This window comes from Musa acuminata, chromosome BXJ3-11 (assembly GCF_036884655.1).
Source record: "Musa acuminata AAA Group cultivar baxijiao chromosome BXJ3-11, Cavendish_Baxijiao_AAA, whole genome shotgun sequence".
Taxonomy (NCBI): domain Eukaryota; kingdom Viridiplantae; phylum Streptophyta; class Magnoliopsida; order Zingiberales; family Musaceae; genus Musa; species Musa acuminata.
Genome location: NC_088359.1, coordinates 23,397,342 through 23,422,934, shown reverse-complemented (window position 1 = coordinate 23,422,934; position 25,593 = coordinate 23,397,342). Strand labels below are relative to the sequence as shown.

Genomic DNA, 25,593 nt, shown 5'->3' with positions numbered 1-25,593 from the left:
TTAATAAGATTTCTATGTGCACATATGTCTCTTTTTGCTAAGAGAGTTGTGTGTCAGCCCACTGTTTCTTGACGATTGATCTCCCTATCAGAGCTGCTATCTCTAAAAGCACAATAGCAGAAAAGTACCTTCAGCTAATCGTGCATTTAGATCAACCATCATGGGAGGCCTCAATCTAGTGGTATGAATTCTCTCTCAAACAAAGGGGCTAATTCAAGTGACCACCAAGCTCTGAAGTGAAAGTGATTGCAGCTGTTTGATTAAATGTCATGAGCTCCTTATCCGAACATCAACCGCATTAACGTTTTATGTCTGCTAGAATTCATTCATCCTGGACTCCTCTCTCTGTCAATTGGTGCTTACAATTCAATTGAAGAAACTCTCTATTAAGCGAAACAAGGAGAAGCCTACATTGACATGTAGGATGTTTTCAGCCCTAAAACGAGAATGCACAGAAATAATTAATACCTAATTTATGGGAAATAATGCTGGTAAGTTTTCTCCCATAATACCTGATTTCCCTGTGGCTTCTGGTACCAGGAGCTTCACTTTTTACCAATAGAATGAAACTGGTGAGCAAAAATTGAAGGAACGCAACCAAAAGGTAATCTACAGATGTGGTCATCTGAAAGGGAGTGTATATAACATGCAATTACTCAAAATATACAAGCAGCACAATGAAATGTTGGCATGTGAAAGTTTACACACCCAAAATTACCAGCAAATTTTTAAGTAGCAGGATCATGACATGCCTGAACCATCAAATTCTTAAAACATTCATGCACTCCAGTTTTGATCATCATTTGCACCTATAAGACACCCCATACTTCATGTGAGATCATTTTCATCTAAAACTTCTTCCTCGGCCTCTTCTTTATTAAGCTCTTTCAGATCCCCAGTAGGCAATTTCCTTGCAAGCCTGATTATCTGCATAATCATTTCAGTAAAATCTAGTCATGCTGATTACAAGCTTCAAAACAAAAACTATCTTCACATATACTGCAGACATTGCAATGATATCTATTATGAAGAACATAATATTGACCAAACAGTAGAATGCAATATGATACACGAGTGAAGTGGAGAAGAACTCGAATTTCCACTAACAAAACTAATCAATGAAAGGGATATAAGCGTAGGAAAGTTGGTAGTGTGGAGTTCAACTGAATCAGGAAGAAGATAAAAGATATCATTTGAAGTCTAAGCAGTTAGCTGGATAAACATCGAAAGTATGTTCTGATTGTCCTGATTTCATGTAGCCAAGAAGCAAGGTGGCCAAAACCAAGGTTTGTAATTTCGAACCGTACCGGAGTTTCGAGTTCAACTCGGTACGGTACAGAGTATATATATATATATATATATATATATATATATATATATATATATATATATATATATATATATATATATATATATATAATAAAAGTTAAAAAAAAAAAGAAAGGGGCAATGACGTCGCGTCGTTTCTTCTCCCCACGTGGGGAGAAGAAAACCTCGAAGCCTTCGTGACGTCGCACAGGTTTCTTCGCGAGAAGTTTTTTCTCCCCGCGAAGCCTCGGCAACGTTGCCAAGGTTTCTTCTCTCCACGCCGAGGCTTCTTCTTTCCGTGCGGATTAGGAAAAGTCGCCGATGATGCCGAGGTCTCCCCGCGAAGCCTCGACAATGTCATCGAGGTTTCTTCTCCCCGTGTTGTCACGGAATTAGTTAGAATTGCCTAAGTCGTAAGGCACCCTTATAGCAAAGTCACGAACTTAGCTAAAGTTGCTTAAGTCGTGAAGTGCCCTTGCACCAACTCCTCGGACTTAGTTGGGATTGCCTAAGTCATGAGGCGCCCTTACGACATATGCATCAGCAAATGTTCAGCTTAGTTACAACCTCGTATAGGTCCTGAAGGACTTGTAAAACAGAAAGTTGATAAGATTGAAAACGAGCGACGGACAAGTCTCGACGTCTCGTGAAGAGGGAAGCTTTACAAATAATTCAGCAAGCACCTTGAGTGCAAGAGAGAAAAGAGACGAATGAGAAAACAAGGACTTTAGAAGGTAGAACGAACAGTTATAAGTCCACAAACAACTGCTTATCGGGTGCCGGGCGCGAAGGCAAGTTCCTGTCAAGTTAACGTGTGAACTTGTGAAGATTTTTCAACGCCCGACAATGTACCGAAGCCCCATCTAGCCCTGTGCCACCCGGGGAGTTCCAGGATGCTGCGATGGCTGACGTTTTGGTGTGTTGTTGCGGCTTGCAGAAAACAAGCCATGGGACGCGAAAACGGAGCCATTTATGGCATTTCGGCCCGGCACGACGAGCGGTCGCACTACAGTGTTGCAACTTGTTCGAACATACATTTTTATAAGCAAAAAACACACAAAACCAAGGCAAAACAGGCTGCCATGTCTCTGCACAAGCATGCAAAAGCGATGAACGATTCGTTGAACGAAGTTATTGTGAGTGCACGACGACCGTTTATGACATTCTCCCCCACTTAAACTGTCGATGCGCTCGTCAACGCTTGTTGGTAGTTGTTGATGACTGCTTCTTCATGTCGTAGGGCGTCTTCGAGCTCCCAACTAGCTTCGGTTCGGGGAAGCTTTCGCCACTTCACTAAGTACTCGGTCTGCTCAGCTCCATTGGATAGCTTTATCTTGCGATCCGCTAAAATGGTTTCAATTTGTTTTTCGTATGAGGCTCTAGTGGAGGGTAGCCGAGTTGGAACACTTCAGGAAGCATCTTGTGGATCTGAATGGTAGGCTTTCAAGTTGCTGGCATGAAAAACATTGTAAATTTTGCTGACAGCCACAACTTGTAAGAAACGTTGCCCACCCTACTGATAATTGGGAAGGGTCTTTCATACTTGCGCACCAATCCTTTGTGTACTTTGTTCCTAAAGAATTGGAGTGATGCTGGTTGAAGCTTTACCAACACCAAATCACCGACTTTGAATTCCTACGGTCGACTTCCCAAGTCTGCCCACCTCTTCATCTTTTTGGCTGCCTTCTCCAAGTAAGCCCACGCAATATCTGTATTTCGATGTCATTCTTTTGCAAAGTGATATGTTGACGGACTACTCCCAGTATATCCAATAGCTAAGGTGTGAGGAGTTGACGGTTGTTGTCCTGTAATGATCTTGAAGGGGCTCTTGTTGGACGTAGAGCTCCGCTGCAAGTTGTAGGAGAATTGAGGTATGTCAAATAGCTTCACCCAATCTCGTTGGTTGGCACTCACGTAGTGCCAAAGATATTGCTCAAGGAGCGAGTTTATCCTTTCAATTTGGCCATCCATCTGGGAGTGGAGGCTTGTAGAGAAGTATAACTTAGACCTCAACAATTTGAATAGCTCGATCCAGAATCGTCCCAGGAACCAAGCGTCTCGATCACCGATGATATTGTGTGGGACTCTCTAGTACTTCACCATATTCTTCATCATCAACTTGGCTGCCTCCTCTGCTGAACAGTGTAGGGGTGCAGCAATAAAAGTTGCATACTTTGAAAATCGATCGACCACCACGAGTATCGATCCGAGTTCCCCTACTATCGACAAGCTTAATATGAAGTCCAAGGAAATGCTCTCCCACAGCCTTTCTGGTACAGGCAACGGCTCAAAAAGTCCCACTGGCTTCCGCTGCTCCACCTTGTCTTGTTGGCAAGTGAGACACATTCGAACATATTCCTCCACATCAGTCCTCATCTTCGGCCAGTAGAAGGTCCTCTCCACGAGAGCCAAAGTTCTGTGAATACCTGGATGTCCAACCTAAAGGGAATCATGATACTCTGTTAAGAGTTCACGCCTCAAATTGTCCACCCGAGGAACATAAACTCTATTCCCTTTTGTGTAAACAATTCCCTCCTGGACCCAAAATGGTTGTGTCTTGCCTTCTTTGATAAGCTGTATCAGGGTTACTGCTTGAGGTTTACTGTACAGTCCATCCCTGATCCTGGAAAGGAAGTTAGAGTGCAACTGACTTGCTTGGCCTCTGCCCTCCAACTGTATGGCATTCACTCGCTCCACTTTCCGGCTCAATGCATCGGTCATGGCATTTGCCTTTCCGGGCTTGTACTCCATTGCCATATCAAACTCAGCCAGGAAGTCCTGCCATCGTGCTTGCTTTAGGGAGAGTTTCTTTTGAATTTGGAAATAGCTCAAAGCAATGTTGTTTGTCCTCAGCACAAATCGCAATCCAAGAAGGTAGTGCCGCCAAATTCATAGATAATGGACCACCGCTATCATCTCCTTCTTGTGCACCGGATACCGTCGCTTGGTCTCGTTGAGCTTGCAACTCTCGTAGGCCACTGGGTGACCCTCCTGCATAAGTACTCCTCCAATAGCGAAGTCTGAAGCATCTGTATGGACTTCGAAGGACACCTTATAGTCCGACAATTTGAGCACCGGTTCTTCCAACACAACAGTCTTCAGATCTTGGAATGCAGCTTCACATTTATCGGACCACCTCCAAGGCTACTCCTTCAGCAACTCCGTTAGTGGCGTTACGCACTTCGAATACCCCGCTATGAAGTGCCGATAGTAGTTGACGAAACCAAGGAAAGATTTTAGCTCTGACACCTTCTTTGGAGTTCGTCATTCCGCAACAGTTTGCACCTTTGATTTGTCCATCCGAATGGAGCCATCACCGATTCGATACCCCAGGAATAAGATCTTCATTTGAGCAAAATAACACTTCACCCTTTTCACGAACAAAGTGTTCTCCCTGAGAACCTTGAAAATTGTTCAAAGGTGCTCAACATGCTCCTCGAGTGTTTGGCTGTAGACGACGATATCGTCCAAGTAGACGACCACAAACTTATCCAAATACTATTTGAATAGTTGGTTCATAAGAGTGCAGAATGTGGCTTGAGCGTTGGTTAAGCCGAAAGGCATCACCAAGAACTCAAACGCTCGATACCTGATCACGCAGGTAGTCTTCGTTTCGTCGCCTTCAGTAATGCGCACCTGCCAGTACCCTGATCGGAGGTCAAGTTTGAAGAATACTTGGCTTTGCCCAATTGGTCGAATAAGTCCGCGATGAGTGGGATGAGATATTTGTTCTTCACCGTCAATACTTGTTCTTCACCGTCACTTTGTTGAGGGCTTGATAATCGACGCATAATCAGAGGCTCCCATCTTGTTTCTTTTGGAAGAGAACTGAAGCTCTGAATGGTGCTTCGGAGCTACAGATGAGACCACCACTTAGTAGTTCATCTAATTGCTTTCTAAGCTCTGCAAGCTCTGGAGGGGACATGCGGTAGGGTGGTCTCGTTAGAGGCTTCACTCCTAGCTCTAGCTCAATATGAAGATCCACACCTCTGCGTGGCGGCAGAGTCTTTGGCAACTCGGGTGGCATAACGTCTGTGAACTCCTTCAGAATGTTCGCCACCACAGCAGGTTCATGAATGGCCTCCTCGTCGAGTGGCTCTAGCTTCACAGCAGCCACGAATGTTAATTCGCCTTTTTGTACCCCTTTCTTCAGTTGTAATGCTGATATCTGTTGGGGGTCCCTCGTTCCTCTCCGAGAGACGGGAACCACACAAGGGTCGTCACCTCCCATCATACATAGGGAGTTTAGGGACGACATTAGCACCAACTTCACCGCATGCATAAACTCCAGTCCAAGAATTACTTGGAAATCGTCCAATGGCATCGCCATCATGTTCGTGCTCCCGCTCCATGTTCCAATCTTGATGGGGACTCCTTTTGCCAGCCCGGAGATCCGCTTGGCCTCCGAGTTCACCGCCTTCATCCGACTTGGGTTATTCTCCAAGATCAGCCCAAGTCGCTTTGCTTCTTGATCGACAATAAAGTTGTGGGTAGCGCCCGTGTCCACCATTGCAGGGGTTGTTTGGCTATTGAGCTTAATGTCCACGTACATCAGCTCGCTACTCCCAGCTTTCAATGGCTTTGCCTTCATGTTCTCCCCCACTTGACCCTGCAATGCATTCAACAAACACATTGCTCCCATTCGGGGACCTTGCGATTCCTCATCGTCTCTACTGGATTCTGAACTGCTTGAACTGAGGGCAACAACCTTGCACTTGTCCGATTTGGGGGGGGGTGGGCTTTGCCTTTTGAGCTTAGTCTTTTGTGGGAACTCTTCTTCCTTTGTTCGCCCTTGGGCTCTTTCCCTCGAGAATATTTTGGAGGGCGATTTCCTGAAGATTGTTTCCTTATCCTTAAGTCCTCCAAGAAAACAAAGTCAGTGAGCCTTTCTGCAATCGTAATTGCTCCAATCGCATCAGTGACATTTCTTCGATGTAATTCTTGTTGAGCCCATGATTTTAGGCCATCGAGGAAGCTGAACAACTTATCCTTCTCGGACATGTCTTGTATGTCCAACATTAGAGCAGAAAATTACTTCACGTAATCTCAGATGGAAGTACTTTGGCGGAGTTGTCTCAACTTCCTCGCGACGAACTCTATGTTCTCGGGTAGGAACTGAGTTCTCAACTCCCGCTTTAAGTCCTCCCATGTGTCTACTCGACACCGACCTTGTTGGATCTCCTCCTAACGGGTTCGCCACCAAAGTTTTGCATTCCCGTTCAAATACATGGTTGCTATTGAAACTTTGGTATCTTCAGAATCAGGCCTTGTAGCTCGAAAGTACTGTTCCATGTCAAACAAGAAATTCTCGAGCTATTTTGCGTCCCTAACACCTCCATAGCAATGATGCTCAAGTGCCCTCAAGTTTTGTAGCGGCATAACGCGGGTGTTGCTCCCTCCCGTATTTAGTGCCCTTGTGAGCGTTGTCACTCTGGAAGTGAGTTCTGCCACGACTTCATGCAAATGTTGCATGGAGTCTTTGGTATCATCCGTCAGTCGATCGATTAGGGCCTCAACCTTGTCAATTCGGGATTCAGCTTCTTCTTACAAGCTCTCTACCCCAAGAAACCTTTGTTGGCCTTAGTAGAGTTCCTCCAAGCTTGCTTCAAGAACATCCAAACGGGTTTCTGCCGCTGCGAGTCTCTCCTTATGGCTCTTCTTCCCGATTGGCGCTCCAGATTGCGCCTCCTCCGCTCGCGGAGAGTAGCCAACTTCTCGCTCCACCAACATGAGAGCGAGTTTACACTTGCAGCCCATCTACGGCTGCTTGGGGCAATGGTCCGGCTTGCCCCACCTTGCTCGATTCGTCACGATGCTTAGCCATGGCGAGATTACAAAGTTTCTTCGCTGCTTGCTCGAATTGCTTACCTGCTCTGATACCACAATGTCAAGGACTTAGCTGGAATTGCCTAAGTCGTGAGGCACCCCTGCGGTAAAGTCACGAACTTAGCTAAAGTTGTCTAAGTCGTGAAGCACCCTTGCACTAACTCCTCGGACTTAGCTGGGATTACCTAAGTCATGAGGCACCCTTACGACATATGCGTCCGCAAAGGTTCAGCCTAGTTGCAACCTCGTACAGGTCCCGAAGGACTTGTAAAATAGAAAGTTGATTAGATTGAAAACGAGCGACGGACAAGTCCCGACGTCTCGTAAAGAGAGAAACTTTACAAGCAATTCAGCAAGCACCTTGAGTGTAAGAGAGAAAAGAGAGGAAGGAGAAAACAAGGACTTTAGAAGGTAGAACGAACAGTTGCAAGTCCACAAACAACTGCTCATTGGGTGCCGGGCACGAAGGCAAGTTCCCGTCAAGTTAACGTGCGAACTTGTGAAAATTTTTCAATGCTCGACAATATACCGAAGCCCCATCCAGCCCTGTGCCACCCGGGGGGTTCTAGGGTGTTGAGATGGCTGACGTTTTGGTGTGCTGCTGCGGCTTACAGAAAACAAGTCGTGGCACGCGAAAACAGAGCCATTTTGGGGCATTTCGGCTTAGCGCGGCGAACAGTCGCACTACAACGTTGCAACATGTTCGAACATGCATTTTTACAAGCAAAAACATACAAAACCAACACAAAACAAGCTATCATGTCTCTGTACAAGCATGCAAAAGCAATGAACGGTTCGTTGAACGAAGTTGTTGCGAGTGTGCAACGACCGTTCGTGACAATGCAGATTAGGATAAGTTGCTGACAACGCCGAGGCCTCGTCACCTCAGACGAGGAGGCGACATCTCATCTACAGCGTCTGACGAGGGAAGGCGGCGTCGAATCGGGATCGTCAAGGGAGAGCGATGTTGGATCTCCAGGTTATCCCTTTTCTTCTCCCTCTTCTTCCTTCTCCCTCGACTAATATCGCTCGGTAGCGGGTGGCGTTGGTCGAAATCGACTGTCACCGATCGATTTTGGGTGGTAACAAGGCGGAAATAGCCTCAATCGATAGTATCACCCAGTAGTGGGCGGTCCGCTTATTGGTCTGCTGGCAGCCCGGTACGTACAACCCGGTACGGGTGGTATCATTTGAAATTAAAAACCTTGGTCAAAATATGAGCTATCATATTATAATTAAGGGTGACTATCTGTTCAAATTATTGGTATACTTAAGCCTTTGTGCAATTGTAAAGTTGCACATATTTGACCTGAACATTCGGAATTCTGGGACACAAAAGTAATCTTAGCTTACAAGGGTAAAAGGTTGCCCATGTTGTCCTTTCCTAGCCCCACATTTGTGGGAATATTATGCACTATCTGCCTAATCATCCTACAGCTAGCCAATTCCCATTATCAGGCTGATGATAGAAACCATCAACAGCTCAAGAAAAAAATTACACAGGAGAATGGCATCAACATTTTCAGATGCATGCATGGCACCTCTAAATTTCAGTCTTTCCAGAATGTCATCAAACATGCATGTGCTATTAAGATTCTATGTGCAAGCCTCCATCTTGGAACCCAAATAAAGCAGTCTATCAACAAGTGGTTTCTGTGATGGTTTCTTAGAACATGGATCCATCATGAACTTGCACAAAGAAGTCTGAGGAGCAGGAAGGTTGAAACATTTTTCTTAATTAAGAGACTCATTGAGGCAAAAGCAACAGACATAATCAAAGAAAGAACTTCCTCCATGCCAACAACAATGTTGAATAAATTAATAACTGTAGTAGTGCGCACTGGAATATATTTTATGTGTACACAAATCAGTGAACACAAGTTTTATTCCCAAGGAATGATCCATAAGTCCTGGTTTGTTTGATGTGACCTATTACATATCACTTTGGTCACAGATGACCTAAAGCAAATGTTGGGACACATAACATGACTAATTCTTACGTATTTATAAGAAGGCAGCAATGATTTTGAATTTACAATATATAGCAAATAGGTGAACATGTAGTCATGCAGAAGAATTTCTCATGTACTACCAGTTATTGCTCTTCGCTATCATTTTAATCAGTTATTGCTCTTCGCTATCATTTTGTAGATAGGCCTCACCTTAAATCACTGTGATGCCCTTCTGATAACATTCTTTATATATGCGCTACCAGTTATGTAGCTAACGATCACCTGGACACCAAATTGGCCTAAGCTTCCTTCACATTGATCTTAACAACTATTAGACGATATGAAGATTCTAAATTAGCATGAGCAGATGGAATTCTCATGTACACAAGGTAATAGAAAGTACAGGCCTAACCTTACACAACCCTTTAAGGTGCTAATGAGCTATTTGTCATAACCATGCAGCACATGCCACAGGACTAATGAACCCTTGTAAGGGTTGGTACAAGTCAGTGGTTGGAAAGAGGGGAAATAAACAGGAACTTGTATGGACTGCTAAAAAGTTGTTTGGAAGCTTTTTTTGTGCATCATAAGAGATGACCTCAATCAATAAACAATAGGGATACATAAATTTCATGGATATACCAATTGTCTTGAAAAAATGTCAACAGCTCCTAGTGTTGCAAAGATCAAATAGTACATAGGAGCAACTCTCGAGGAATCTGGAACTCAATTTGGGATATACATATTTTAGCATCAATTCAACTTGACAAGGTACGTCCATCTAATCTCCTTGATGGTCCATTGATTTAATATGGTTCTTATGAAAAGTGTACTCATATTTAAGGATTTAATATCCATATTTAAGGTACTTCTCTTGCTGTCTACAATTTAGTTCATCCACAAACAATAGGCATCAAGAACACCATTTATGCACCCATATGTAGATGTTTTATATCATACGAACCTATTTTTCTGAAACTATGTTCAAAGTAACTTCTCTCTGCTTCCAGATTAATTAAACGACAGATAATAGCCATCAGAAAAACCATGTGTGTATATTCATAATTGGATCATGAGAAGAAATAAAAAAGATCCTTAGGAAAAGCATACTTCTGAAAAAAGTTATGCTTCTTTAAACGTGAAAAAAGAACAAGATTTGTCTTCCCTAACTTTATTACCATCAAATGAAAAATCTCCTCCATGATATAATTAAAGAAAACCATTGCCACACTAAGCTTCAGAAGGGTATTTGATTAGACATATTATCCATTGTGGAATAAACTTGGGAAGGGTATCAAATCAGAGCACTTAGTATCCATTTACATGCGAAGCTCCTTAATACATTATTAAGAACCCATGTTGTCACGACCCGAGTCTGATGAGCCAACTGGCCAATAACTCCATTTTGGTCCTTCAACCACGGACCAAAATGCTTAAGCAGGAGTTAACGTAGTACACTCATCAGACTCATATAAGTCAATCATACACATTACCCACTTCCGATGTGGGACTAATGAGATGCTACAATACCCCCAACTCAATTAGCTTGATGTCCTCGTCAAGGCCCAACATAACCCAGATCGAACTCTAGCATAGTGCATGTGAGGTTTAACTCAGTGGTGGCTCCACGCCGTGATGAGTTCTCGACTCCATCCACGGGTAGCCCTTTCCTACTCGAGCCCTCTCACCCTGCCCAAATGCTAAGTTGACTCTAATACCAAATGTCACGACCCGAGTCTGATGAGCCAACTAGTCAATAACTCCATTTTGGTCCTTCAATCACGGACCAAAATGCTTAAGCGGGAGTTAACGTAGTACACTCACTCATATAAGCCAATCATACACATTCCCACTTCCGATGTGGGACTAATGGGATGTTACAATATCCCCAACTCAATTAGCTTGACGTCCTCGTCAAGGCTCAACTTAACCCAGATCGAACCCTAGCATAGTGCATGTGAGATTTAACTCAGTGGTGGCTCCACGCCGTGATGAGTTCTCGACTCCATCCACGGGTAGCCTTTTCCTATTCGAGCCCTCTCACCCTGCCCAAATGCTAGGTCGGCTCTGATACCAAATGTCACGACCCGAGTCTGGTGAGCCAACTGGCCAATAACTCCATTTTGATCCTTCAACCACGAACCAAAATGCTTAAGCGAGAGTTAACATAGTACACTCATCAGACTCATATAAGCCACTCATACACATTGCTCACTTCCAATGTGGGACTAATGGGATGTTACACATGTACCCCAATGTACCTCTATACTTCACAAAGATCCTCATCCAGAAAGGAGGCTGGGATCCATAGATTAAGAAAGTCACTTGTTCACAAATACCAAGTTAAGATAATTTCTAATTTAACAATGTTTGTCAAATGAATGTTGAGCAAGTAGACAGAGTGACTCTTTGTTTATCAGAATTGGCTAATTATATTAAAGATAGTCCAAGGCACAGAAATGTCAAACCAAGGTTCGCAATACCGTACCGTACCGATATTTTGACCTGGGCTCGGTACCGGTACGGTACGGTATACCGAGCGGTACACCTGAGTGTACCGAGTACTGTAGCACTGCTATAGTGCTACAGTAGCTGCTACAGTACTCGGACCGGTAACGGTCGGTTCGCGTACCGAAAACCTGTCGGACCGATACGTACCGCCCGTACCGGGCGGTACGGCTCGGTACGGCAAACCCTGTGTCAAACTACCTACAAAATATTGCTACATACAGACAACAATAAGCTTTCTTCTCCTACGGGAACCTTTGATGAAACACAAATCAATAGCCAATAGAATCTGAAAATGAATTCCGAGATCTCAAATCCAACAATAGCTTAACTAAAATGCCCATCTTATTTTACAGGTTGCAGCAAGTTAGATGAACAACAGGACCATTTCATGTCTCCAAACTCCAAAATTCTCTGAGTAACAGATAAAACTTTGAAAGAATCTACAAGATGCAAATTATGCAGATAAAACTCTAAAAAGGAATTTCACAAGTCACGAAAGGTCAAATTATGCATATATTATCTAGTGGGAATCTGCAAAAGCTGTCAGTGTTAAAATATACTAGAGATAGTCAAGTAAACAGGAAATTTTACCACATGATCAAGATGTGTAATGGGACTTGACTGAGCAACACGTTTAATTTCTTCAACATCACCTTCTTCATAAGCAGAAAACAATTTGCTTGCACAACGACTCTGGTCACTACTAAGAAATGCCCCGATTCTGAAAAGAGATGTCACAACGGAATTAGTTGATCAACTTCAGTCCAGACTCGTTGCAGTTAAAAATAAGATATTAGATTAGAACATAATACTTGGAAGTTGGAACATCAAATCACAACAAAGCAAATTAGATTTCTTATTGGCACTTGGTAATCCATTTCAAGGCCATATAACATAAATGTGGAACTCACTGAGAACAATCATTGTAGCACTTCTGAGCTTGCTGGAAATCATGCATATAGAGGTATATGATAATTGCACTCAGATAAGCCTGAATCAAAAGCAGCCAGATTTAGTGATACAACAACAAAGTAAAAAAAAGAAATGATGGGTTCATCTTAAAAAAAATAAGATTTTACTCACATAGCTCCTCCTTTTTACATATAAGTTCAAGACCTGCCTTATCCCAACACAACCATTTTGCCCAATATTACTGACAGCAGCCAGTTACCACCTTTAGTCATTTTAACTGATTCTAACTTAAACCATTAGTTAACTTTCCTGGACTTGCAGATAACACTACAGCTCTTAGTTTAGAAACTCGTGATCACCAAGGACACACCTTCATCAAACCCTCTAGCACTTTCTTCTTCATTTTAACCCACCAATTCATTTGTGTCAAAAAATTAATGGTGTCCAAATAAAGTCCTATTTCCTGGTCCTAGAGCACTAATCACACATCGTAAAGCCCCATAAAACCAAATTGACTGCATCAGGAAGCTCATAGATGATTTGGAGAATGCATGTTTGCAGATCCATCTGAATGCAAGTAACTTCAATTTGTCATTTCTTAGATCTGATCTTTCTTCATCTGAATGGTAGATTTATTTTTCTTGATTTTTTAGATGTGAAATAAGAGGGTACACAAATCTATAAATTACAATGGACCACAAGAAAATGCTCAAAAAGACACCATATTCCTTGAAGATCCACTTCCCGTTGGCATTCTGTTATCATAGGTGAGATAGTGTAATAACAAAGAAAAATAGTTTTGTTAGGATGTAAATGGCATTACATTGGTGCTCGAAATGCAAATACTAAAACTGAGGAGCCCATATGTAAAATCCCTAAATGAAAAACAAATAAAAAAATTAATACAAGTTTAGGAACAAAATTCTAAAAACTTGGTGTTGTGTGCAAAGATTCATTCAGTAGAAAACTTCAGAGCCGTTGGATGCAACATGTATTCTGTTTAGCCTGATCAGGAAATGAGACTATTACATGAAAATAAAGACATGTTACAGCCCACATAAGGTACATGAGAGATGCTAAACGTTGAGACGTAAGCACAGTGAGAAAATACCAGCATTAGTATAAAGAAAAAGCTAAAATCAGTATGTTGTTCACATCAGCATGTTTGACCATATGGCTTCAGTGCCATAATTTTACTAAATTACAAAGAACTAACAAGTTGGATGGTTGAATCAAAAAATCAAGGATACTCATGTCCAACAGATGCTTAACTAACAATCTGGACAGTTAAATCAAAAAACCTAGGACACTCTAGACCACTTCATAGTCCAGACAGCTAGATCTTTCCAGTAGAAAGTAACAAATGGAGTTACATCTAGTGAAGAAGAACCAAGCATGATTTTATTTTATTTTTGTCATTTGACAGTCAAATAATAGAAAAAAATAATAAATATATGTATATGTGTGTTTATATATATAATTATATATATATATATATATATATATATATATATATATATATGTGAGTGGCTATTTTCCAGGAGTCATTATAGGGAACTAATGAACCACACCTTGCACTGACTGTTGACAGCATGACACTTATCAGCAGCTATGCCCCATCTTAGAAGAAATGTTGCAGCATCAGCATACCTGCAAAAGCAACTTGTGAATCAAGGAAATGTTGACAAAATTCCATATATCAGAATGTGCACAATATTTTACTATAGTTGAAATAATAAAAAAAAACTATACAATTAAATTGCAGTTCACTGGAGGGTATTCAAGGTGGAGGAGAAAACAATGAAAAAAACATATCCTTCTCTTCATGGTTCATTGCAGTTATTCATGGTGGATTTAGATTGCAGGTACCATGAACCCAGAACAGACCACTAGCATTAAGTTACAACAATACTAGCACATAAAAGTGATATAATACATCATACATGTAAATATTCATTTAGAGGATTTCAGTTCCACACAAATTTCATGTGGAATAAAGATTGTATAATACCAAAATATTGAATAATGAATATTATATTAACAGTCACTTCATCAATAAAACGAATAAGGGAAGCAACAGTCCTTTGTTTAAAAGTTACCATGTAGTGTGTACTCAAGAAAAAGATAAGGCCACTGACTTACCACATGCTCAAGGAACAGAAGAGGGAACAACTAAACTAATTGATCCTTATTCAAGAATAAAATGATTGGTAAGTTCAAAAGGCAAAAAGGCACTGAATGAGAAAGGTAAAGTTCGTCTAGCATAAAAAAATCAGCTTTGGGTAAAAAATTAGGTCCATATTAACTTAACTAATAAACTTATTACATCTAAGAGACTGAGATTAATCTTTATGTGAGCCATGGATGATACTGAAACACATGCCTCGGGCTGTTTCTTATGGCACTATTCTGCCATATACCATCAACAAATACATTGCATAACAATCAAGACTTAAAACCTCCATGGGAGCACAATGCGGCCAGCATCATGGCCTGATATTTAAAAAAGTGAACTTGACAAGGGTTCTACTTACAGATATTGACCTTGAAGTACTAGGTTGTGAAACTAGCCATACTTTGAGAAAACTTGCACAAAGCTATGCTCTCTAATATCTTAGTGATGGAATGCAAATTGATAGCTTTTGATGGTCCACTTGTCTGTTAGATCCAACATGAACTTATATGAAAAAACTATAACAGCATATAATAAGGCATTTTAAGCTTTTAGCCTGCACAACTGATTTGAATGAGAATGTATTTGAATAATATAGGACAATGCAGTTGTCGAATGATATAGCTTTATGAAATTGTTTTAAGTATGCATTACTATAAACCAGAAGGTTCTACTAACCAAGATATACTTATAATGCATTATTAGACTATTACATGAAAATTTGCAGACTTTAACAATACTAAGAAGAGTATATATATACATAAATTACATGTTGAATTCATGAAAATCATATACTAAAAGTAATGCCTGGATGTGAACCTTTGCACCTTTCAAGTTTAACATAAACACTTGTGGCAGCACGATATAAATCAAAAGCCATTTGCTCCCTTCCATCTTCCTCCAGAATAACACAAGCATCCGTGTACAACCGAACAGCTTCATCAGGGACCACATCTTCCAAGGCACTAAAGCCAATCCCGTACAAGATAAGTTTCGTATGTGCTATTCGACCAATACAGCTTACATCATTTGTACTTACCTAGCACCCTTTGCTAGAGCATCTGATGCAGGCTGTGATCGTCCACATTCTCTGTATAACTCAGATGCCCTTCTGTAGAAGTCAGAAACTTCATTCCAGTGACCAAGCTCTTTTGCTAGAGCAGCAGCAGATTCCATATGTTTTGCAGCATCCCAAGGGCTAAAAAGCTTGTCAAGATTACAGTTTCCAAATACAAATGGGAAGTATCTTATGAAATTTTAGAAAATGTATAAGGAAATAGGATACGAAGAAATCATTTCTTGACCCTTGGAAGCCTTCTCAAAAGCTTCTTTTGCTTTCTCATTATCTTTCCTGAATCTGTAGCCAATAGCTTCAAAAAATTGTACTTATAAGCAAGACAAGGAGCAATTCTCGCCAAAAAAGGCCAAACTAATGTTAACCAACCTGCTTGCTCATACAATGAGGTAGCATTCTTCCAATCAGCAGTCCATCTTGTAAAACTGAGTTTTGTTCTGCAGTATATGTAAACAAGAAAAAATGATTATAACAATTTTAAACAATTTTTCTGTCTTCGAGTTGAAATTTCCCACTTCTTCAATTCTCAAAATAATCCACAACCAATTTGAGACTCTTCTTTTACATATTTTTTTTTCTTTTCAATTCTAAATGTACCTAACAGGGAAAATGCAGTATATGGTCTCAACATTGAGTTTATTAATGGCCAAAGATATCCCATGTCAATTTTGAGAACAAATGTTATGTAAAGCATTGACATGAATCTTTTGATCTGTACTACCATAACCAAGCTGCCACAAGTCATAGAAACAAATTTTACCTATAAACGTTTATTTGGGCCTAGTGGTAAAAATGAATGATGCAACGCAAGGGTAAAGTTCACTCATCCTACGCACAAGTGCATCTTGTAGCATAAGTTTCCATTTTCAGCTTCTAGATAAATAATAAGTTCAATAAAAAAAGATTATTTAGTAGTTTCCATTAACATAAATTGGGAGCAGAAAAAAATAACCATTGCCAAAAGATACCACTATCATTAGCTTAAAGCAGTAAAAGAAATATATGTATTTAAAGATCAAATATGCCTTCTTTACTATATTATCCTAATAAGAATTTCTCTACATCCTCAAATTTCTAATTAATATTACCATCTAATAAATGCATTATTAAAGAGCTAAATCTCATCGGAACAAGATTACATGTGTTTTAGGCACTAAACATTTTGGTTTCATGAGGGGTGCTTTCGTATGCATCTGAGGAACACATTCAATAACTTATTAGATGAATCGAAGCAAAAGTATCATTTAACAATTCATTATGCATTACCAACTATGATACCGAGGGGTAATGCAAAATGAATTTCGAAAGAAAGCTGATAGTAGGAAAGGAACGAACTCACGATAAAATTTTAATAAGATCGAAAAGAATGCTCACCACCAAGTTTAAAATCACAAAGGGATACAGAAAAATCACCACCCCAAGGATAATAAACAAGGATACAAAACTAAAAACAAAAGACTCAACACTCAAGGACGCATCCAAGAGATACAAAGTTTAAGAGAGCACTACAAGAGAGCTTCTGCCAATATCATCAGTTTCTAAAGTTCTTTCTAACCCCTAAACACCAAGATAAGTACTAGTGCATGAAATAACCCTTCATGCATAGGGAATTTTGAAATTAAATATTTTACAATTGGTAATTAACTTCTTTAATACATTCCTTGGTCATGAAGAAAAGTATCTTGAATCAGTTATAACTTTATCCAAAAAATGTGCTCATGAGCTGTCATATTTGAGTGGGCTGAGTTGAAAACTATGAGGCAACATTATGGGCTGAAAAATATACCATAGCATCAGCAAGATCCATATGAGCAGATTGTAGCAAATTAGGCACTCTCGTGTTAATTTCCCCTGGTTGAAAAAGACTTATCCTCAAGTCCTTATTTGTTTCGTTAACATGATTATGAAAAGGACTTAAATCAGCCACATTAAATGTTGGGGACACTCCGTAATCTTCAGGTAGCTCGATCTCATAAACATTTTTTGTCAATTCTCTAAAGCACCTTGAATGGACCATCAACCTTTGGTTTCAATTTTCCAAATTTGCCCGGTGGAAACCTCTCCCTCCTTAGATGAATCCAAACTAAATCACTTGTATTAAACTCCACATGTTTTCTGTATTTATTGGCAGCTTATATGTACCTCTCATTTTGCTTTTCTATGGTTGCTTTAACATCCTCATGCAGCTTAGTTGTCGAATAAGGGACCAAGTCTAAACGACCAGTAGGATTATCACCATAAATAACCTCAAAAAGACTCTTACCAATGCTATAATGCATGTAACGATTGTAGGCAAACTCAATTTGTGAAAGAATGAGATCTCATTGCTTAATGTTCTTGCCAACATAACTTCTAAGTAAGTTTTCTAAGCTTCTGTTCGTTACCTCAATTTGTCCATCGGTCTGTGGATGATGCGAGCTGCTGAAATTCAAAAAAGTATCTAGCTTCCTCCAAAGAGTTCTTAAAAAATGACCAAGAAATTTAGAGTCTCGATCAGACACCATAGTTTTTGGAATACCATGCAATTTAACAATTTCCTTAAAATACAAATCAATAATATGAGATACATCATTTGATTTATTGCAGGGAATAAAGTGAGACATTTTTGAAAATCTATCAATAACAACCATGATAGAATCCTTGTTCCTTTGAGTTTTTGGCAGTCCCAAAACGAAATCAAGACTTAAATCCTCCCATGGAGCATTTGGCACTAGTAATAGAGTGTATAAACCAGAATTTTGACTTCTTGTTTTTGCCAAATGACATACTCGACATTGCTTTACATGTCTCTCTACATCTCTGAATATTTTAGGCTAATAAAAATTTGATTAAACAAGAGCTAGAGTCTTGTCCCTATCGAAATGTCCTTTCAAAACACCACCATGAGCTTTAGCTAGAATTACTTGTCTCAAAGAACAAGATGGAACACACAATGCATTAGCTCGAAAAAGAAAACCATTAAAGATAGAAAATCGTTGAAAGGAACCTGATGTGCAATTCTACTATATTGAGCCGAAATCCATATCATTCTCATAGAGATCTTTGAATGTCTTAAATCCAACCGCTTTAACTTTCATTGCTAATAATAAAAAATGTTTTCTGCTCAATGCATCAGCAACTACGTTTTGAACACCGGATTTGTGCTTGATTGTAAAATTATAAGATTGCAAGAACTCTACCCAAGCTACATGCTTTTTGTTTAGCTTATGTTGGTGATTAATGAACTTTAATGCCTCATGATCAGAATATAGGACAAATGACTTGGCAAGAAGATACTGACTCCAATGAGATAAAGCTCGATAAATGACATAAAACTCCTTGTCATAGGTACAATATTTCCTTCTTGTATCATTCAACTTCTCGCTAAAAAAAGTAATGGGCTTTTCGTCTTGACTCAAAACAACTTCAATTCTCACATTAGATGCATCACATTCAACTTCAAACACTTTTTCAAAATTAGGTAGTACTAAGATAGGAGATTCGGTCACCTTTCTTTTTAAAAGTTCAAAAGCATCATTAGCCTTACTAGTCCATTTGAATTTATCACATTTCAGACACTCGGTGATTGGAGCGATAATAGAGTTGAAACCCTTGATGAATCTTCTGTAAAAGGAAGTTAAGCCATGGAAACTCCTCACATCATGCAATAAAGCAAGTGTTGGCCAATTGAGAATAGCTTCTACCTTGCTTTGATCTATCATGATTCCATTTTTCGAAACAACATACCCCAAAAACACTACATTATAAGTAAAAAAATAACACTTTTTCATATTAGCATAAAGCTTTTGTTGTCTCAAAATAAAAAATCTCTTTAAGATAATTCATATGCTCGTCTTCGCTTTTGTTGTACACCAATATATCGTCAAAGTAAACCACAATAAAAGTCCTAATACAAGGCTTAAGTATATAATTCATAAATCTCATAAAAGTGCTAGGAGCATTAGATAGCCCAAATGGCATAACCAACCATTCATATAATCCTTCTCTAGTTTTAAATGTTGTTTTACACTCATCTTCAAGCCTTATTCTTATTTGATGATAGCCACTCCTCAAATCAATTTTAGAGAAAATAGAAGCACCACACAATTGATCAAGTAAATCATCTAACCTTAGAATGGGAAAACGATAATCCACTATGATTTTGTTGATGGTGTCCGTACACATTCTCCAAGAATCATCCTTCTTAGGCACCAACAAGACTGGAACCGTACAAGGACTCGTGCTCTCCCGAATTAACCCATTTTTCACCAATTCATCTACTTGCCTTTAAGTTCTTCATGCTCCTTATGACTCATTCTATAGGCTGTCTTGTTAGATAAAATAGCTCCCGGAATAAGATCAATATGATGCTGGATGTCTCTTAAAGGTGGAAGGCCATGTAGAATCTCTTCCGGTACAACATCTTGAAACTCCTCCAGGATTAGTTTTGTGATTGCTGGTGTCTCCTTATGTTGTTCATTCTCCTCTACTACCACTAAAGCCAAAACATGACCACACCTATCTAATTCACCTTTGAATTCACCATAGGATATAAAAGCACTAACTTCCTTCTTTAGTACACTGATTTCAGAAGGTTGTAATGAAGTTAAAATAATCCTTTTTTCATTTACTTTAAAAGCATAAGTATGTTTGTAGCCATCATACAACACCCTTCTATCATAATGCCAAGGTCTACCTAACAGCAAATGTTAAGGTCTACCTAACATCACACCATACTTAATCTTTATAATATTTTCCAATAGAAAATGAAACTAAACATCTTTTAGTTACCTTGATGTCATTCCTTTTTGCAGCCAACATAATTGGTAAGGATGTGGATGAGGGATTGTGTCCAACTTTAGCTTCTGCACCATCTCCAAAGATACCATATTCTTAAAGCTGCCACTATCGATGATCAACAAGCACACCTTACCATAAGAAGTGCATTTAGTGTGAAACACGTTCTTTCTCACCCAACTTTCATCCTCAGCCACATAGGATGCTTGTAAGCTACGTTGCAATACAATAGACAAACCATGATCAGCATAAGTAACCTCTTCCTCATCATTATCGTATTTTGGTTCGTCGTCGGCTTTATCATCTCCTCCATCACTATGATCTTCAACCAAAGTAACAATTCTTTTATTTGGACAATCTGAATCAATATGTCCAAAACCATGATATTTGAAGCATTTTCGACCACTTGGGGTAGAAGAATTAGGTGTTTTTTTGTTGCTAGCAGATTATTCACCCTTGTCTTACACCTTCGATATCACCTTGCTTTGGACAATAGACTTGGAGCTTCCTCCTTTTGTATAGCCTTATTTTGAACCATACCGAGAACTCTTTTTAAACTTCTGTTGCTTTTCAATTTTTAATGCCAACTTGTTCACATCATTTAAAGGCCAATATAGCTGCAGTTGAACAACTTTAGCAATCTCATACTTTAGACCTCATAAGTATCTTGCAATGGTTTGTTCTTTTGGTTCCACAAGCTCTCCTTTTAACATGAGATTATCGAATTCTGCTGTGTACTCCTCCACACTAAGATCTTTTTGCTTGACACCATGGATTTTGAAAAAGATCTCTTGCTTATAAATGTCAGGTAAATATTTTCTCTTCAGTTCCTTTTTCATTTTCTCCCATGTCACGATCTTATTCTTCCCCCCACGTTCTCTTTGTTTCTTCATATTTTCCCACCAAAATGATGCATTCCGTTTGAGTTTGAGTGCCACAAGTTTTTCCTTCTTTTGTTCTAGTGGTTCATGAAAATCGAAAATTCTTTCTACTGTATTATGCGAATCGATAAAGTCATCAACATTTATTTTACCTTCAAACTCTAGAATATTCAATCTTGGGTTGTATTTGTTCTGCCACTCGTCTTGAACTCCATGTCTTGCCCAAAATCTTCTCGACTCCCTTGAATGAGGTGTATGATGTATCATCATCAGAAGTAAACTCTTGGACATCAATTTCATGCTGGTTGTTCTACTTTGAAGTTCTTCAATTTTTTTTTTTTTTTTGTGGACTATGCAGCAATCTTCATAGCTACAACCTCAACGACTCAATATCAACTTCATGGCCACTACCTTCACCAACTATATTTTTTCCATTCCGCCTTGCTATGATCTCTAACATTTAGCTCTGATACCAAACTGACACCGGAGGGTAATGTTGAATGGATTTCGGAAGAAAGTCGATAGTAGGAAAGGAATGAACTCACGATAAAACTTTAATAAATCGAAAAGAAAGCTCACCACCAAGTTTAAAATCATAAAGGGATACAGAAATATCACCACCCCAAGGATAATAAACAAGGATACAGAACTAAAAACAAAAGACTCACCACTCAAGGACGTATCCAAGAGATACAGAGTTTAAGAAAGCACTCCAAGAGAACTTCTGTCAATATCATCAGTTTCTAAAGTTTTTTTCTAACCCCTAAACACCAAAATAAGTACTACCGCATAAAACAACCCTTTATGCATAGGAAATTTCGAAATTAAGTGTTTTACAATTGGTAACTAACTTCTTTAATGCATTCCTTGGTCATGAAGAAAAACATATTGAAATAACTGTAACTTTATCCAAAGAATGTGCTCATGAGTTGTCATATTTGAGTGGGTTGAGTTGAAAACTATGAGGCAACATTATGGGCTGGAAAATATACTATAGCATCAGCAAGGTCCATATGAGCAGATTGTAGCAAATTAGGCACTCTCGTGTCAAACTGTCAAAAGAGCCCAATTGCCAGAAAATTTGTCATGCTTTTGATAAGCGTAATAACAGGCTTTACAATTATTGATCAAACAGCAACAACATATACTTCAAAACCTTGCTCTAGTGTACTCGTTCATCATTACTGTTAGTGTTCACCTTTACAATCATTGATCGACTAACAATAGTATATACTTTAAGATCTTGCTCTGCTTTCCTCTTCCATCATTACTGTTACTCTTTTACCATATGCTCCAATACATGTAAATTGTCACAGCTCAGTTTACTGACCAACCATCTATCTAAATCTATTGCCTAGGAAAGCCTCTAGGTCCAATGTAGCATGTTGTTATGAAGGAGATTGGAGATGATGTCAAACCCGACTCAAGAGTAGACCATATCAGCCAGGCCAGCCAGTTTAGGGACTTGAACAGACCTGTTGGGGGCTATCCTGGGCAACCAGCTCCAACTCCAGCAGGGCTTATCACGTGTGGCTGCTGATGTAGCAACTTATGTGAGATATTTTCACCCAGAAACAACAATGACTCGCAATAAAAGCTTGGTACTTTAATTGGAAGGTCAATGGAGGCTCCAAGTATGATTTGAAAAACCTTTTTCCTATTATTAGTAGGACAGCAATCAACAACAAATTGGAAGGACTTCACAATAAAAGAGAAACTCCTAAATGGGATAGGAGTAAGAAAAAGTACAGAAGCAGGAAGTAAATCCTGACTGCTCAATTGGGACGGGATTGAACTCCAAGTGAAGCTGGCTAAGAGCTGTCGAGCCTCATCCAGCCTAGACCAGGATCATATAGGCTGGAAATAGATGCAAATAGTATATCTTATACGATTCACTTTTCTTAACAGCAGTTTATTGTTAAGTCTTCCAGCAGTTTGGGATGGTTTAGGAATCTAATAACAAAGTAATTAACAGAAATAATCAAAATTACAACGACATCAGTCCTTCAAAAATTAGAGCTCGCTTGAAATAGGAGAGATCTTACAAAATATATAAAAGAATCAAGTTGTGCAAACTATTTCCTTAGCAAGATACAGGAACAACTAAAGGAAAATAATCATATACTTCCACATCCTAGAGTTGGTCTTGTTAAAACACAATACATATTTCATCTGCATTGAATCGACGCCACTACCAATATAAATTGACAAAAAGCCATATTCTATTGTATCGACGCCACTATTATGAAATTAATCTGCCAACAGAATGACAATAAAAGTCTCCTTTAATATAATGTGTGGCATTTACTTCAATGACTGCCTATATCCGATCAACGTCGTCACATACATTTCTAAAACTCAAACGTCAATCTAAGCAAGGAACTAAAAGATAAGAGTTTTCAGGGTTTTGTGAGGATTTATGCCTAATTTCAAACCAACATGATTTCTGATCTGATGAATGGATCCAGAAAAGAAAGAATCGATCACAATAATAACATTAAACGAGATTATAAGAAACATCAATATCAGGTAAAACGAACCGGGAAAAGGAAAGCCCGAAAAAAAGATTGACGGAGAACAGAGGAAAGAACAAAAAACAGAGTGATCATGGGGTAGATGAAGAAAAGGGCTTACAATTTGTCGGCCTTGGCCATGAGTTTATCGGGATCGGGAGTTGCCATGGCCGCCGCCGCCTTTTCGCCCCCTTCTCGGCTTCTCCCACGGTCCGTCTGTAAAGAATCAGATCCGAACGCGGTGCAGCTCCCCTTTCTTTACGGCAAACCTCCAATGCCATCGTGGATTCAGACTCTCTGTACCATATCCAGTTAAATGGATATGGACGCCAAGCCTGGGCCGTTAAATGGGCTAATCCCAAAACTCTCCGAAAATGCCCGACCCGTATCCAACTAACAGACTTTGAAGTACCACATCCGGTTGGCGCAGACTTCGACGCCAAGCCTGGGCCGTTAAAACGACTCCCAAAACTCTCGTAAAATGCCCGACCCGAATCCGACCCGAAGTGTTTTTCGTTTTCTTTTTCGGGTACGGATCCTTAGCGTCGATCGAGCTGACATGTATTGCCACCGAGCCCCCGGTTAAACATATAGGGTTTTCATATAATATACAAACAGGTGTACATATAATCAATCACATATATCAATACTACTGTATCTAATAAAATAAAATAGAATTGGGCACCATCTTTTTTTTTTACCTGGTGAGAGAATTTTTAGACGCTTTGTATCCCTGGCAGAAAAGATACCTTTCTTTAAACGTCTTCCTCATTCATCTTTTTAAGTTTTTCTTTCTCAACCATTTAATTTCTTGCGAACAAAAAGATATACCTTCAAATATCTTTATAAAAATAATTGACATCATCCATGTTGAATCTTTGTTCGAATAAAACATTTATGATCTAATATCAACTTGTTGGGAAGAGAAAAAGCTCAAACCAAAAGAGAAATCTTAAAAATAAACAATCAAATAAAAATAATAAAATTTATATAGTTTAGCACTCCTTACCTATCTTCACTTTAGAGAAAAACTTAATTATTCGATCATTTGAAATTAATTTATATACTTTTGTGTTAACCTCAACTTATTTTTTTTTTCTTTTTTCTCATCATTTCTAAATTCCTCATATCTTCTCCCCCACCAAAACCTATAGCCTAGAAATACATGAAATAGATATTGAACAATCAAACCTTAAATTTTGAGGGTATTTTTTTTATTCATAAGAATTACTTTCCATACTAGAATTCTTTATGATCTAAAGAATACTGGCTCTAGAAATTCAAAAAAATTCATTGTCCCCAATACATTACTTATGAATCAGTAACTATTTTTATTTACGTGAGATTGGTGTTACAATATTTTTTAGTCTTCTTCAAAAGCCCTAAATGACCATGGTTTCTATTTTTGGACTATTAACAAACCTATTTTCGGGCTAATTTAACCTAAAGAAACTGAGATTTTTTATTTTTTATTTTTGATCAATTTAAGATGTAATTATAATTTTTTACCTAAATTTTAATGAAACCTTGAAAAATACTAGATAAAGCCCTAAATAATGATAATTTTTACTATTTTTGGACCATCAAAATGTTTATTTTATGTTAATTTAACTTTAAAAACCTATAATATTTTTTTTAACTTTTAGCAAATTTAATGTGGATATAG

At 39.1% G+C, this 25,593-nt stretch overlaps 1 protein-coding gene across 1 annotated transcript; it reads right to left on the bottom strand.

The window, feature by feature from the left end:
- Window positions 1-618: 618 nt before the first annotated feature.
- On the bottom strand, window positions 619-24,212 carry LOC135653415 (gamma-soluble NSF attachment protein-like). Its single transcript, XM_065175374.1, has 9 exons — window positions 24,049-24,212; window positions 16,127-16,194; window positions 15,968-16,052; window positions 15,722-15,880; window positions 15,510-15,647; window positions 14,081-14,159; window positions 12,509-12,588; window positions 12,189-12,318; window positions 619-927 (listed from the first exon to the last, which is right to left on the bottom strand). The coding sequence occupies exons 1-9, from the start codon at window positions 24,093-24,095 to the stop codon at window positions 829-831; spliced, it is 885 nt and encodes a 294-aa protein (XP_065031446.1). The 5' UTR covers window positions 24,096-24,212; the 3' UTR covers window positions 619-828.
- Window positions 24,213-25,593: the final 1,381 nt, after the last annotated feature.

What these genes read in the sequence shown, in the direction of transcription:
- LOC135653415 (XM_065175374.1), bottom strand. Translation starts at nt 24,095, where the DNA reads ATGGCAACTCCCGATCCCGATAAACTCATGGCCAAGGCCGACAAATT. An exon ending in ATGGCCAAGGCCGACAAATT is followed by an intron (nt 16,195 to 24,048) that starts GTAAGCCCTTTT and finishes CATATACTGCAG; the next exon opens with AACAAAACTCAGTTTTACAA. An exon ending in TTACACATCTTGATCATGTG is followed by an intron (nt 928 to 12,188) that starts GTAAAATTTCCT and finishes ATGATTATGCAG; the next exon opens with ATAATCAGGCTTGCAAGGAA.